General features: G+C 37.3%; 2 protein-coding genes and 1 long non-coding RNA gene across 6 annotated transcripts; 1 reads left to right on the top strand and 2 right to left on the bottom strand.

Annotated features, from left to right (window-relative positions):
• Nucleotides 1-7655: 7655 nt before the first annotated feature.
• LOC122089165 lies at nt 7656-8240 on the bottom strand. Its single transcript, XR_006143252.1, has 2 exons — nt 8098-8240; nt 7656-7994 (listed from the first exon to the last, which is right to left on the bottom strand). It is a non-coding gene; the product is annotated as an uncharacterized LOC122089165 (long non-coding RNA).
• LOC122089163 (protein IQ-DOMAIN 19-like) lies at nt 7954-10820 on the top strand. 3 transcript variants are annotated; one of them, XM_042658675.1, is made up of 4 exons: nt 7955-8597; nt 8725-8961; nt 9235-10041; nt 10232-10820. In XM_042658675.1, exons 1-4 carry the CDS (start codon nt 8202-8204, stop codon nt 10250-10252), a joined length of 1461 nt encoding a protein of 486 aa, XP_042514609.1. In that variant the 5' UTR covers nt 7955-8201; the 3' UTR covers nt 10253-10820. The 3 variants fall into 3 exon arrangements, with proteins under 3 accessions (XP_042514607.1, XP_042514610.1, XP_042514609.1); XM_042658673.1 differs by having other exon boundaries at nt 7954-8597; nt 9235-10820; XM_042658676.1 differs by lacking the exon at nt 8725-8961 and having other exon boundaries at nt 7954-8597; nt 9235-10820.
• Nucleotides 10226-15927, bottom strand: LOC122089164. 2 transcript variants are annotated; one of them, XM_042658678.1, is made up of 3 exons: nt 15460-15927; nt 10731-11878; nt 10226-10368 (listed from the first exon to the last, which is right to left on the bottom strand). In XM_042658678.1, the coding sequence occupies exons 1-2, from the start codon at nt 15730-15732 to the stop codon at nt 10790-10792; spliced, it is 1362 nt and encodes a 453-aa protein (XP_042514612.1). In that variant the 5' UTR covers nt 15733-15927; the 3' UTR covers nt 10226-10368; nt 10731-10789. The 2 variants fall into 2 exon arrangements, with proteins under 2 accessions (XP_042514612.1, XP_042514611.1); XM_042658677.1 differs by lacking the exon at nt 10226-10368 and adding an exon at nt 10496-10634.
• Between the last annotated feature and the right edge of the window lie 366 nt (nt 15928-16293).

The following is a 16293-nucleotide window of genomic DNA, read 5'->3' as shown; positions in this document are numbered from 1 at the left end:
CCTCTCCAGCATCTTGAGTTCGAAGGGGATCTTAATCCGTGTGTTAGGGTGTGTTCCAAGTGCTCCCAGCCGTCGAATGCACTTTAGACATTCAATATGGCTTGAGAGTATCTAAATCCTAGTTCACAAAATTTCCACCACTTTGAGGTTTGGGAATGATTATAATGTACGCAATCTTATCCCTTCTGTGCGAAGAAGCTATTTCCTGACTCGCAATAGAGCAAAATTACCATTGTTCCATGATTTGGAAATATTTAAAAATCCTGATGGACTCAGGAAGTTCCAATTTAATGGTTTTAATTAGAAACTTAGAACTTGGAATAGCTTTTTTTCGCAGTAGAGTTAACTTGTAGCTAGTTACCTAATCAGCCAATCCAATCCAAATTGCTTCAAAAGGATGCTCTACAACATATATATGTAACAAATACAATGACATCAATTCACATAAACATGAATGGGACCGAGTTTCTCCACATCCACGGTTAAGTGAGTTTGAAGAATCTCTTGTTCATGGCCATCGATAATAGGGAAAGGTGTTTCTGAATTCAACAATAAAGGGTGAGAGCTTATTGATGAGACAAGAGCCCCTCTTATATTTACATACCAGTGGACAAGGGATTCTTCTCACTTCAGGATGTGGTTGAAGGAAAACTTTTGCCAATATGAATACTATGCTTCATTGGAATTAAAGCTAACACAAGGGCTAGGTAAAAGTAACTTGGGCTGAAATCTAGAAAGCAATGTTAAGATTTTGTTGATAGCATCATAATAATGTGAAGAATCTCAGGCAAACGACCATGAAAAAGATTTGACTTTGCATGATGGGGTCAGTTTTTCTTCACCCTTTGTTTTTTCATGAGCTTATCATTCCTCCCATCTTCTATGGAGAAAGGTCCAAAATACTATTCGCGATTGCAAAAGTTTCACGCATTGAAGTGCCAAACCCATGAGTGTTCACTATGGCTAAAAGAAAACTTGAATATATAATAATTAAAGACAAAAGGTGAGTCCAAACGTGGCATTAGTGAATAAATTGATAAAGGATTAGAGAATTTAGGAAAAAGGTTTCTTTGATTTTCAATCACATCTATTTCCACTATTCATATTTTCACCAAAAAAAAATCACTATCCATGTTATTTCTCTAATTCTCAAACATGCTTCAATCAATCCACACGAGCCCCAAGTTGCAATACACACAAAATTTCTAATTTCGCAAGAAGAGCAAAGCTAATCAATGCGGATCTAAGAAGCTCCAATACAATGGCAAGAAAGAGTATTATCAATGATCAAGCATGTAAAATTAAATATAAAATAATTCCATTGAAATATACTCTCTCCATCTCAAAATGATCATCTTCTCTTGAAGAAGAAAGAAAAAAAAAAATCCACATTTGCAGAAATTATTGTTAATCCATTAATCATCCATCAATTTAAATCATATTTCCAACATTCTTCTATTAATAGAAGAAAGCCATTGTAATAATCGAATACATAGAATATTAATATGAATATTATAAAAAAATCCAAGGAAATTCAACTTTTTTTTTTTTTTAAAGACCAAGTTTTCCTTCAGCCACCACGGTCCATTCACCGCAATGAATTTCAATGTATGTAAAAGTATTGAAAATGTATTTTTTTTAAATATACTAAAACCTTATAAGGATTTCATGAACCCTAAGATACAATGGTGAACATTCTAACCCGATGAAGGAAAACTTTTTTCTTTTTAAGTGGATGAGTTTTCTAGAATAAGTGAAAATCTCAACCATGACTTAATATAAATCATTGTGAGACCAAGAAAGCAATAATCAGGAGGTATGACAAGATACTCTAGTAAATAATGCTTCCTCCTTCTCCTCTAATGGTGGTGCTCACATATGCCATCAGCAGCAATTAATTTCTAGAAATCCAACGTTCCAAACTACATTATCTTTCCTTGTGGATTGTGGAGTGCCATTAACATTGTTGGTTCCCAGCAAGGGTCACGAGACACACAAACAATCCCCAAAACTATTTGAAACTGTTGTCTCCTTCTCTCTATTAAACAGAGTGACTTCGTAGACAACAAGTTTGGTTCTTATACAAACCACGAAACATAATTAATAAAGAAAGAGAGGTCTAAATTCTAAAATGCTTTAGAAAGGGATGGTTGGTCGGGTCGGGTCGGCCATAATTACTTATTTGGCAAATCAACCCTTGCGTGTGGTCTGGTTTGGTCTGATCTGGTCTGGTCTGGTCGACAAGCATGCAAAATGCTCCTTCTAGAATTATTATTATTATTATTATTTTTGAAATAATAACATCTGAAAAAAGTTAACAAAATTTATGGAACTAATTTGTCCTACTAACTGTTGTTCCTAATCATTTGATGCTCTAATTGTTCCCTCGTATCCCATTAACTTTCAAATTGAATAGATTAATTTAATTTAATAAATCTTAATTTCTTGATAAATTCAGATTGTTTTGCATGCCAGATCAAAGGGTTTGGCATTATTATTACTAATTGGTAAAATCCATATTTTTGTAAGAGAAAAAAAAAATCTTTATATAGTAAAAAAAATCATTTATCAATTCAGATTTCATATGGATTTTACCAATTTATTTATATGGATATGAAAAATTCATGGAAGGATGAACATAGTGTTCGTGAATCCATGGATTGAAAATTGGTCAAACTGTGATATATGCATGTCAACTACAAAGCCCTCCTAAGTAGGGAGTCAACTAAGATTTTCAAAAAAACTAAAATTTTAATTTCTATTGAAACATATATGAAGATACAATATTCAAATAGGATCTTAAATGGAGAATGTCATCTACAACGATCTGAAATGACTACTTCGAAACATTTTGTGCATATGATATTCATTCCATGATCCAACAAAATAAGGGATATTCATCTTGCTTCTTCCGTTTTCCTTCTGAAGACTCTCATCAATGATGAGTATTGAATGATCTAGATGAAATCCACCACCTAATCCATGTGTTAACCAAGTTTATACGAATTTATTTGCTTACCCTTGACTTCAATTTGATTCCATTCATACCAAATGAAGTATAGAATGATATAACCCATTCCTAAAAATCTTTTAACATGTTTAGGTTCCATGTGTCTCTATGAAAGAACAGTGTGAATGAAATATTGTTGTTATAATAAATGAATCTACAAATTTATAAGCATAGTCTTACTATTATGGTGGCGTAACATAGTTAGAAAATCAGGTTTTGACTTGGGTAAATCATCCAAGTCTAAGAAAAATCAAAACATGAAATCTGATCAAGAGTAATGAAGACTTCACCCATGTTTAAGAAATGACTAGACCCACTTCAAGTCAGTTCGAGTTTTCTTTGACTTGATTTTTGTTCGAGGTTTCGAGCCATATGAAACTCCCTAAGCTTGGTTGTTTTTTTATTGATCATATATTATTTATAGACTATAAATTTGATTTACACAACTAAACAAAATCTTAGAATCTTTGTTATTTGTCTTTTACTCTTTTTTTTCTTCTCATTTTACCTGTGAAGCAACCATAGCTTCAGTCTCACCTCACTCTTGAGAAAGAGAAGGAGGAACTTATTTAAATAAATAAATAAGAGAAAAAAATGAAGTCACTAGGTTTTGTAAAGGACAGTCAAACTTAATTTTCCAACTATGTAGCATAACCAAAAAGCCCACACTAATCAATCCCTCTATTCTACCAAAGAAAAAAAAAAAAATCAATCCCTCTAGGAAAACCCAAGATCTGACCAATAGAATCCATTATTGCTACAGTTCGGTTTGATTTCAGGAAGAAAAAAAATAAATTAATTTTGGTCCAATACTCTGATTCAATTGGACCAAAATTAATCCATTTTAATTAATTGTAACTCATAAATGTCATGACATATGATGTATATAGGTTTATAGGAACTTAATTTAAAGTGCTAACAGCACTTTTATATTTATTAATTTTTACATATATTAATAATCGATAAAACACCGATAAGGAAACAATAACCGAAACAAATTAAGACTGAAAATACGACTAGAATTTTATTGTTGTTGGTCTGATCTGGAGTCTGGACCAACTAATATGTACTACGGACCATGATGGGTCTAGAGACTCTAAACAGGATGACCCACGGGTGATGGTACGAAGACAGAAGAAATAAGATACTGTTTTTGATAGTTTGATTGGTCCAGCCGATGTTCAAAGTCCAAACTAAAGAAATTAAAGGGTCTTTTGGATGGGTCAGGATCATAGTTAGCAAATTCGGATTCGGGTATTATTCGGGCGGAGAATTATTCGGAATAATTCTGTTGATTAATTTAAGGATTCGGTCAAAAAAGTGGTCAAAAAAGCTTATTGGGTTTTTTTATTATTATTTATTATTATTTTTTGTTTTTTAATTTTTTTTTAAATACTATTTAAGTGGACAGAATAATTCGGTTTAATTCGGATTCGGTCCGAATTATTCGCGTTTTATATTCACTTTTGAAAAAATCACGAATTTTACCGAATTTTATTTTTAATTCTGATTCGGTCAGAATTTTTGATAAAATTCGGAAAAATTCGGTTCGGCCGAATAATTCACGAATTATTCGGTCGAATTGATAACATTGGTCAGGATTCTTGATGAATTATTTCCCTAATATAATTGCTAAAAATGGAAACTAAGTCCATTTAAGGTTGTAAATGGATAATCGAAAATCTGAATTTGATTCGCATAACTGTTTAACCAATTTCAAATTTGGATAATTTTAAAAATAATCTATCCAATTTGAATAAATATCAAACTAATAAACGAACTAAATAGCTAATGAACTTGATGGTTCCTGAAGTTTTGATAGGTTCTAGAGAATAAGGAAAAAAACCAAGATAACTGAGAGTGAATCGTAACTATCATGTAGAAGAAGATCCAAATTACAAAATACAGAAATATAAATGGATAGTCAAAAATCCAGATTCAATTCATATCTGTATCAGATCACATTTGATCCGTTTACATCTCTATCGATGACCCAAGCTTGGTTTACAATTATATATTAATGAAACCATACAGCTTTGGTTTTCTCTACTTGAATGGATAAGAAAAAGAAATGTGGTTCATTTGATCAAATTAATATACTCTAATGACTTCAAATGTATTTTGTTGGGTCAGTATGAACCCACATAACTAGTTTTAGCCTGAATACCGATCATTAGAAAGGGAAAAAAAGCGTTGGGCAACCAAAACTAAATATGATTCCTGATCTGATCCAGGTGACAACATCACCAGCGTGAGAAATCTTCACGCACCTTTGAATCCAGTTATATAATTTTATCTCATGTTGGATATAGGGGAGGCCAATAATGTTAGTGTAGCCTGCTCATCAAATTATAATCCAATTGTTGTAGTAAAATATAACAGCCAAAAGTATGATTTGAGAGACTAGTACAATAGAAGAGTAATTTTAAATGCTAAAACATTCACTAACGATATGGAAAGTGAATCAATCCCTATCCTTAAGATTGTATTCAACCCCTATGGTGCAAGAGGGTTTCTGTGAATCAATCCCTAAGATGAAAAAACCTCCTGAGCCCTCCAGTAAATCCACTTACTAGGCCACTTCTTTTCATTTGTAAATTCTTTTAATCCGACAACAATTAAATAGGATCATATAAAGGTAAACTCCTGCTAAATTCCTTAACCAAATGATTTCTGGAGGGATAATAATCCCATGATTTCTATAGAACACTCTGATAAGTAGTAGGGAAAAAGATTGCACACCCCTATACCAAGATACAGGGGTGGTGAAAAGACCACCTTACCTCTTAGTTGGATGCATGCATGTGTTCCTCTCTTGGTTGGTTTCCATACTGACCATGCGACTAGATAGCGATCCCCAATCTTAAATAATAATGATCAATTTATTTACCCTCTTCTAGGGTGGACTTTAGTTACACCCTGGCCATCGAGTTCTCCTAAACCTGAAGCACCAATTAGATGATTACTGATTCGATTTGTCCTCCACTAACCTCTCAAGGGCCCATTTCCAGGTATTGTGCCTCTTGGACTTCATTATGTTTTATTGAAGATTAACTGAATCATGCATAAAGCTCAATTTCGGGAGTGTGTGCATAATTTATTTATGTATGTTAGCGAGAGAGAGAGAGAGAGAGAGAGAGAGAGAGCCCCATATTCATGTCCAAACCACCACGTCATCCGAAAAAGAAAATTTTAGACTTGTCTCTTCTTTTTCTTTTGTGTTTTTTGGGAGGGGGGAGGGGGGAGGGGTTAGGTGGATTAGGTAAAATATATATCCTTTGTGATTTCTGAAACATCACATGATAGAATATACCCCCTAATAGTCCAATGAATTACTATGAAGAATAAATCAAAAAAAAAAATAATTTTAATCGGTTTTTCCTCTTTCTTCAATCAAATCTCTCCCCTTTTATTTCTTCCCTGCTAACTTGTTCAGGTCCTTTTGCCAAAGCAACAATGGCCAACAATCCTAGCAATGGTAGTGTTGGTTTTTTGTATCTTGTACTATTGTAGTGATCCACATAGTTATTATTGAGATTGTTGTATATGTTTGGGTCAAGTTTTGGATCCATTACATATACAAAATAAAAATTACAATTGTATAGGAATTAGAGTTTTTTATGGTTCTTATAATATTGTCCCGGTGAGAAAAATCCTAGATACAAGCAAAAGAAATCACATTGTGAGCTAGCATGGTGAAAAATACTCTGATCCTCATGATTTGATGTATGAATTTGTGTCGTTAAGTCCTCGTGTTCATCCATGATTGTTTGTTTGGTTTCTTTCCCATTGTTTCACATTCGCCCCAACAATAGGCATGTGGCAACAAAGTTTCTTTCGTCAGTCACCCTTCATCTTTTCATCTCTTTTGAATTTCCTATTTGTTTATAATTATTTCTACCTAACTTCAAAAACACAAATTAATTTGGGAAATTGGTCTTCTAGTTATTATGACGTGCAATCTATATAACTGTGAATCAATGGACCTGATAACCCCTCTATTTTATGCTTTTGGAGAGAAGGGTTTCTCATATATAGGGTTGATCTCATAAGGAGATGAGAGGGTTAAGTTTCTTATAATTTCTTCATCATAATAGTGAAAACTCTAATTATCGCTCTGGACTTAACCCATCTTGGATGAATCACATGAATGGTTATCTTCTGTATATGTGATCCTTTTTCCATTTTACCAACACAAAATTATCTTTTCTTCCCCTTTTCTTTTGCTAATTGCTGGTCTGCTGCGTTGATAATTCCTAACACTCTCTTCAATAATTGGGCTGGGTCCACATCTCATTTTTGTCATGGTTAAATCTTTAGCACATTCTTTCTCACTTAAATGCCAACAAGTTAAAGGCCACCAGGCTAGTACTTAGTACAAAACTAGAGCCCAACCCTAACCACTTATAGAGTTCAATTCCGTTGATCTACGTGGTTCCTGGCTCTCCACAATATTTATACATCTATGTAGCCGGGCAACATGATCCGATCCAATCCAATCCAATCCATCCATCCCCTTAGATTAATATCTGTGACCCATCTTATTTGATTTCCTTAAATAGGTGGGTTCACCAATAATGGGCCAACCATGAAAAAAAAAAAACATCCCAATTGGGGAATCTCTATGGCCCATCAATAATAAATAGATGCAGAACAAATCCAAGATATAGATTTCATCCTTTCATTGTAATAGGCCCATTTTCACCCATTTCTCCTACTAGGCATGTGGGGATGACCACCTAAGTCCACGACGGAATCTTATGTTAACGACGGTCCTTTTTCACATGGTCACTCTGAGATCTGAACCCCCACCAACGGACCAACCCCACTAACCGACACAGCAGATTTACAGAAAAGCCCTCCACCTCTCTTGCTAATCCATATTTAGAATAATATACAATCTTTTTGCCACTAAAATTTCCTCCCCATTTCTTCTCTTCAGCAAGCCTTAACACATGCAGCAAGAGTGCAAGACAAGGAAAACCTGATAAATCACCCACTGAAACAAAGTTAATGAAGAGGAGAGTCCAGTCAAAAAGGGTCTCCCATAGAACAAAATCAGAACTGATGACACAAACATTACTCACCCAATAGAGATCTATATTTATCAGATCTTGCTTCTCTTGGTCTATGCTTAGAGAGAGAGAGAGAGAGAGAGAGAGAGAGAGAGAGAGAGTAACAATTGACAGAGATGGGGATGACCAGCAAATGGATCAAAAGCTTCTTGACAAGCGGGAAGAAAGACAGAGAGAGAGAAAAGGAGAAGAACAGTAACAGTAACAGTAACAGTCAGCCCACCTCCATTCCAACAACACCCATTATAATTCCACCCACAAATCCCAAGGAGAAACGAAGATGGAGTTTCAGGAGATCGTCGGCCACAGGTACACCAACCAAGGATTTGAATTCCACAGACAAAGTTTCCACCGGTGCACTGATGGAAGCTGAGAATGAGCAGAAGAAGCAAGCGATGGCTGTGGCTGCAGCAACCGTGATCCACCAAACGAATGCTGTTGCTACACCCAGATCCATTGAGGTTGAAGAGGCCGCTGCCATCAAGATTCAAGCTGCCTTCCGTTGTTACCTGGTATGCAAAATCATTTTCCTCCACTATTCCCTGTTTTATAATTTTGTGAATAAGAGGGATACCAGGTATGATAAGATTGCAGATGAAGGAATGAGAAGGAAGTGACTAGTTTCAGAATTGTTGACAGGCAAAGAGAGCATTAAGTGCATTGAAAGGATTAGTTAAGTTGCAGGCACTGGTGAGGGGGCAACTGGTGAGGAAACAGGCAACTGCTATCCTCCAGTGCATGCAGGCATTGGTTACAGTTCAGGAAAGAGCTCAAGCCCGGTGGCTCCGAGTTGCCGGAGAAGCACAACCCATCAACCAGAGGCAATCAATTCACAGAAAATCTTTGCAAGACATCCGACTTACACAAGCATGTGGCGTAAGTGAACTCCAACAAGTTCCAACAATTCATAATCTACCCTGCCAAAAAATCCAACCAGCCTGCATCCATGAGACTGTTAGAAACCAATTTTCTTTTCTAAGACGTTTGCATCCCCCTGATGATTGGAAAAGGGTTATGGTTGAAATTCATAGCATCATTCTGTGCCAGAAAATTTCGCACACTTTGTTTTATAAGAGACCTAGGATGCAAATGTTAATTCATATTAATTTTTTCAACAACTCATCTAGAATTTTTTATTTATACCTGTAGGAGATAGATACTGCTGGCCTGGAGGAGAATATTAAGATCGTAGAGACGGATCTTGGCCAACCAAGGCAAACTGCAAAGAGCAGGAATAGCTACTCAAACCACCCACAAGAACGAGTAGATTCACGATTCTCTGCATATTATCCAAATAATGGTGAAAACTTGAAACAGGATCATCTTGGCCAACCAATGGAAATTACAAAGAGCAGGAAAAGCTACTCAAACCACCCACAAGAACGAGTAGATCCACGATTCTCTGCATATTATCCAAATAATGGTGAAAACTCGCAGGATCATCTCCAGAATTCACCTGCTCCATCAGCATTGACAGAGATGAGATCAAGAGCCTGCAGTAGCCATTTTGAGGAGTATACCTTCACTACTGCAGAGAGTAGTCCACAGCACTACTCAGCCATGTCTAAGCTGGACCCAACAAGAACTCCTCATGCTTTCCTCCTGAATGAGTATGCAGACTGCGCATCCACCGATAACCCATTCTATCCACATTACATGGGCAACACAAAATCGTCCAGGGCCAAAGTGCGCTCACAGAGTGCACCGAAGCAACGATCTGAATCATTCGAAAGACAAACTAGCGGTCGGAGGTCAGCAATGGAAGGAAGTATTATTCCTCGAGGAGTGCGGATGCAGCGTTCATCTTCACATGTGGGATCCATTGTTCCTAGCAATCAATATCCATGGTCAATCAAGCTTGATAGATCCACTGTGTCACTCAAGGATAGTGAGTGTGGTTCGACCAGTACAACGCTGACAAATACCAGTTACTGCAGATCTCTCTTTGCATATGAGGTCTGTCACTTAAGTTTTATTCCAAAATATTAACAACTTGGCTATGATTAAGAAGGTGGCCAGTTACCTTCCTGAAATGCAATTTAAAGATTCAACATGGCTTGCAGTTAACTACTGCATTGGGTTACAGTTATTGGCTGCTTTCAGCAAACTCTAATTTTCTGTTGTTTCCTGTCTTTTCTGAGTGCAGCACCAAGGAAGCAGATTCTGACAGTTTTCATCTACTTCACTCCAAAGTATGATCCTGTTTATTTCTCTCTTTTTGGAATCCAGCCTGAAGGGAATAGATACTGATGGCTCATCTCTCACCACCGCAATGACAAGAATCTGTGATCCATGAGAGTAAAGAAACAATGTGGACACAGACGGTGATGCAAGCTTCAACAGTAGACTCCAGATTACAAAGTATTTGAAGTAGAATCAGCTCAAAATTACTGATTCTATTCAATTCGTGGTTTCAAATGCCTCTACAGGAGGATCTTCGCTTCAAGAAACCCTTATAAAATCCTGATTTTTCTATGGATATTAGGACAATTTTTTGTTTGCTCAGCTTTAAAGATTTTCAGGGTAGAGAAGGATTCGGCAGCTGACAGCTGAACACATTAAACATGTAAGGGATAGATATTTAAACTGACTTGTATCTTCGCAAAAGAAACATACTGAAGAATATGAATTTTGGAGAATTATACCTCCACAGTGATGCTATAACAGAGATTAGATCTGTACCAATAGCAATCAAAAGGCCTCTCTATGTATTGGACTGCAGACCTTTGCCACCATAGTACTGTTTGGTAGTTTCACGTGAGAACTCTGCAAATGTCATCCCATCCTTTAAGCGTTTCGATAGTGGTGGAATTACTTTATGAATCTGTTGATATAGTTTCTGGGTTTCTGGCTCAGCAACATAGACTTCCTTACCACAAGAACCAGAGCAATGCCCAGTTAATCCAAAGTTTTCTGTAGGGTGTCCAGAGATTGAGAAAGTTTTGCTCCATGATGGTTGCATAAAAACAACAAAAGTTTCCCTGCTTAAATTATCTTGTTTTATTGGCCTGCACACAGAGTGAAGGGTGGACCGAAGCCTCCCTTTCGATAAGATATCAGCTGATTCACCAACCTGAACAATGAAACTTTCAGGAGGTGATTTTACCATAAGGATGTTATTCTTGTTGGGGTCAAATATTTGCAAATACGTGTGACCACTAGGGGAAGAACACACTTGCTTGACAACAGGTGCATGGCATTGAGAGATAAACATTGGAGATGTCAAAACAGTAAAAATGCCATAGTCATAATGCCACTGTTGCCACAAGTCGGAAAGAGAAGTTCTGCAGGATCCTTCATTTTCTTTAGAGATCAGGCCACCTGTTGGGTTTTGCACTTCAGAAAAGCAGCTGGCTCCACAGTTCAGTTGCAAATGACACTTAGCTGACCCCTTACTAGGTCCTTTTGTTTTACTATTTTCTTTGAGAATAAGGTTATCCAGAATGGAATGATAGTGTATAAGGCGTCCTTTTGCACTGCAAGACTCCAGTATACTCTGCTCTAGCTCTTGACCGCCAAGGGCCTTATCACATACCTGTGCTAAGCAGAGCCCAAGTTCCATCATGCACGATCCAAGCTCCTTAAAACTGCTTCCTAGATTCTTAAATTCATTATCCAATGAAGCCAGGACTGGATTCTTTTCCTCTATGATGCAACTGCCTTCATCCCCATGGTTTAATCCACCGGCAGTGAGTTCTAGACTCGGATTCTGTACATATTTCAGTTGTAATGCAAAAGATGAGACGCTTCGGTCCAGATTCTTCAGAGGCACATCGCTTCCTAAGCCATGGTCCTGGAATTTCATGAGTTAACAGCAAAGAGTATTACAGAAACTGGTTTAGATCAAGATGTACAAAAATTACCTCCGTTCTAAGATTACAAGGGGGTGGGGATTTCATGACAAAATATTTTCCCAGATTGAAAATTAGTCCAGCAACCACTTCAAATAACCCACGAATTCAGCAGACAGTCAAAAGCCATTGAATGACCATCTAGAAAATATAAACTTGATAAAGAATTGAAACTAGTAAGCCAAAAAAATATTGGGATGAACTTTTTAAGAAGTGAAGTAGATAAACGAATGACAATAGTAATTGTTGTAAAATTTTAGGTACAGCCCACTCTAGGGAGAGAACTCTTAATTAGAGTTTGTTAGGTGAAGTATAAGAAAGAAGAGGGCGAAGATATAAGGAGTTGTGTAGACTACAAAGGTTCACTAAGTTTGAAATTCATATAATCATACTTTGACTGTCAAACTGGAGAATTCAGATATTTCATGAACTTGCCTGCCAAAAAAATAAATGCACACATGTATAAAAGCATCTGGATGTCCATGCTTCCTGTTCCCACCTAACTAGAATTCAAGAATAGAAGCTTGTTTGAAAAGTCAAAAATGGCTTAACAGACCTTACGCAACCACCCAAGAGAAAACTTAAAACAATCTAAAACCAATCCAGAAACAGAAAATCACAGTGGATAACCAGACATGAACCTCAACCATGGAAAGACTACTTGTTTGCAGTCATCACACCAGTAGTCCCGGCAATATCCTCAGCACATATTTGGTACTTAGCAATACTAACTTCTGATTGCAAGCCATTACCCTGTGTTCAGATAGGCATAGCCATTTACAGAATAGTATATTATACATAAGTACTGTAGAAATGAGGCCAACCATCCAACCTTCTCGGTTTGCACAAATTTCAGGCTACATGATGGAACTTAGATGCCTCTTGCCATCCTTTCCATGAAAGATCACACTAAACCTTCTGAGTGTAGCTAGCCAGCAACACTGAGACAAACAAGGAGCAAGACAATAACAGCATACCCAGTGCACAAGGCTCCTGCCACTGCGGGGTCTGAGGAGGGTCATAATATACGCAGGCCTACACCCGCTTCAAGGAGAGGCTGTTTCCTTACTCGAACCCACAACCACTAGGTCGCAATGGAACAACCTTACCGTTGTGCCAAGGAGCAAGACAATAAGTGTGAATTCCTTGTCCCCTTGGTAAGCTATTGGTTCACTAAATTTTACAGAAGACTAATGAATCATCAGTCAACTGTGAGAGGACGCCTATCAGGCCTTTCAACCCTGTTTATAATCCTTTAACAAACCATCCTCCATAGTTCATAGCCCCAAAAAGAAAAGTACCTTGGAGATAATGATAAAGCTGAAACACAATAAAGGATTGCCATACCACAGACCTTTATGTTTTTTAAACAAATCAGATATTTCTTTCCTTGTAGGACTGTATTTGGATAAGTATTTTCTCGTTTGTTCTACCATCTCTATTTATAAAACAGGTAAGATTCAGACAACTCAGATCCAAACTACGATTCAGTTTGTGGATTCCAAACCATGATTTAGTTTTTGGATGTCAAGACAAGGTAAGATAAACCTGATATATTTACAAACAAATGACTGTAGCAACAAGAGGTAATGTAAGATTGGGTCACAAGTGATCCAATCCCAGGTAGGATCTTTAGTAAATTCAATAAAATCAAGATAGTTTGAACAAAACAGAAATAAGAGAACGAAGGGAAGAATGGGGTTGGGGAATAGGTTGGGTCGAGTATCTCACTCTTCCCTAGGGAATCTCACCCATGGGCATCTCACCCAAGTTGTCTCTCATAGCATCACAGTTTTCCAGCATAAAGCTTTTTTTTTTTTTCATTCAGTCAAATTCGTGTTCAATGTTGTAGTCCCTTACAAATTTATATAGAAGACTAAAAACCGATTCAAACACTAAGAAGGAAAGACCTAACTCAAATTCTTAACTAATTGGGAAATCTAAACTGACTAGAAAACTGAAATAACAAATAAGATAGACTCAAAACAGGATTCTAACTTAACTAATGAATTAAATCCCGTTTTCCTACTTTCTATCTATATTTTAGGCTCATTAAAGCTACTCATTACAAAGAAAACCCATGGAATCAAAGGCCCAACACATACATAACCCAACATAAGTCTTATTTGCAATAAAATAAACCCATTAATTGATTTATCTGCATCAAAATGACTGCAGCAACAAGAGGTGGTGAGGTGGTCAGTGAAGGAATTGACAATAAAGAGGGTTCTTCAAGACCCAGCCCAGCAGATGACAAATAGGAGATGCTAACTGCTGCTTAATCAGTGAATATGGGATATTATCCCATTAAAACAGGGGCAACCATAATGTTATAGCTAGATTGATCAGTATCTCAAAGAAGAGCTAGAAGATCAGACAATGGCAAGAACAGACTAATAAATAGGTCACATGGAATTTGTTTAAGATTCAAACAATGAGAGAAATGGAATTTCTCCAATGGGTTGCAGCATCTATGGTTAGTCACCTCTTATAAGTGCCGGTGAAACAATGACAATCCAATTTTTGGTGAAAGGAAAATTCTGTTGTCAGTTACGGAGCAGAAAACCTAATAAAACAATAAAACTGAGACACACTGGAGACGCAGGGTTGCACAATTTCATTAATAGAGGAATTTGTATGTGTGTTTTTTCCCCTTGTGCATTACTAAAGACTGAGTTCTCCCCAAACCTTTTTTCAACAAAATCTCTTTTCCTTTTCTAAGAATAATAAAACACCGCTGATCCCTCCCCTTCAAAAAACCCAATTGCATCAATTTTAACTTAGTGATGCACCATCAAACGTGAAAGAAAGGGAGATAGTTAACTCAAATGAGCATCAGGAATCACCGGTACAACTAAGCCCAACTAATTCGAACCCAATGATGTTCTGTACAGTAAATGTTCAATACAAACCAAGTGTAATCCGACAGAATATGGTTGAGGTCTAAAGCATCACTAGCAAATTATGGAAAACCCCGCAATGCCATGAAAATAACTCCCATCTTTTCTTTTTTTTTTTTTTTTTCTTTTCAGAATGCAGACCAATTATAATCCGAATAGAAAATGGTTGAGGTCTAGAGCATCACTAATGAATCATGCAGAGCCTGCAATGCCATGAAACATTGAAAACCATAAACTCTTATCACTGTTCTTGTTTCTGGAACCTGCTGAGGAGGAGGCACGCATATAGAGCAGGACTGATAATGCTACGGAGTGTTTGCACTAAATCCAAATCCATAAAGACATAATGCAAGTGCCACAGAGTAACGTCAGCTATATCCTCTTCTTCCCCAAAGTAACAGAAAATGTTAATCTACATGTAGAATCCAGTTCATAATTTAGACTAAATTCTAACTATTTTTTTTTTTTTTTCTTCAAGTTCTGATCTAATTCGGGACTCTGGTAAATTCGAATGGGAAAGAGGTTCAGACGTTCAGACAGGTAACCAGTAATCAATAATGTCGGTAAAATTTAGAAGTAAACAGCATATGGACAAGTAAAACAGAGAAAGAGGAGAAAGTTACCCTGAGAATCCGGCGACGATCATCGTTACTGAGAAGCGCAAGCTTTCGGGCGAGTGGAAGGAGAGATTGACGGAGCTGAGAAGATTTAGGGACTCCAGTTATGGCCAGAAGACCGGGACCGTTGGGTCCTAGGGTTTCCATTATAGTTCTCGAAATAGAATCGAGCCTTTCAAGCTCAGTCAAAGAAGAAGAAGAAGAGGAGGAGGAAGACAATCGTATGAGATCTGAGAAATGGAGATGGAATGGTTCAAGAATTTCTGCATCAGCTTCCATTGCTCTTTCTGTAATTCTATCGCAGTATCCAAAGTGAGACAGGAGGGACTAGGACGGATGGGATTGTAGTGTTCTATAAAATAAAATCAAAGAGGCCGAAAGATGATATGAATTTTAGGCGGGTTTACAATTTCACGTCATCGAGAACTCCAGGGCTCTGCGCTTGTGCCGGCTCACGCAGCCTAGCTGCTGCAAACCCTCTAAAAATATATATATATATATATATATATATATTTTAAACATATCCATTGGAGTCTAATACCTTGTATTCCATTGCTATTTAATCCAAGAAATACTAATGCAAACCCCCTGATGAGGCAAAATATGTCCCCTTCCTCAATACGGCTAAAGTGTGTATGCAAACCTGTACAGGACTGACCCACTACCTCGGCCCTCCATCAGGCCGTGCTGCAGCCTCAGCCCTCCATCAGGTCATGCTACCGCATCGGCCCTCCATCAGGCCGTGCTTCCACCTCGGCCCTCCATCAAGCCGTGCTGCCACCTCGGCACTCCATTAGGCTGTACTGCCACCTTGGCTCGACCAACCTGTCACCTCGACTC

Source organism: Macadamia integrifolia, chromosome 9 (assembly GCF_013358625.1).
Source record: "Macadamia integrifolia cultivar HAES 741 chromosome 9, SCU_Mint_v3, whole genome shotgun sequence".
Classification (NCBI taxonomy): domain Eukaryota; kingdom Viridiplantae; phylum Streptophyta; class Magnoliopsida; order Proteales; family Proteaceae; genus Macadamia; species Macadamia integrifolia.
This window is presented reverse-complemented; position numbering and strand designations above follow the sequence as displayed.

Excerpts from the sequence above, each read along its gene's own strand:
- LOC122089164 (XM_042658678.1), bottom strand. The coding sequence starts at position 15,732 with ATGGAAGCTGATGCAGAAATTCTTGAACCATTCCATCTCCATTTCTCA. Across the intron at positions 11,879-15,459 it reads ATCGTCGCCGGATTCTCAGG|GACCATGGCTTAGGAAGCGA; the intron begins GTAACTTTCTCC and ends ATGAAATTCCAG.
- LOC122089163 (XM_042658673.1), top strand. The coding sequence starts at position 8,202 with ATGGGGATGACCAGCAAATGGATCAAAAGCTTCTTGACAAGCGGGAAG. Across the intron at positions 8,598-8,724 it reads CTGCCTTCCGTTGTTACCTG|GCAAAGAGAGCATTAAGTGC; the intron begins GTATGCAAAATC and ends AATTGTTGACAG. Across the intron at positions 8,962-9,234 it reads GACTTACACAAGCATGTGGC|GAGATAGATACTGCTGGCCT; the intron begins GTAAGTGAACTC and ends TTATACCTGTAG.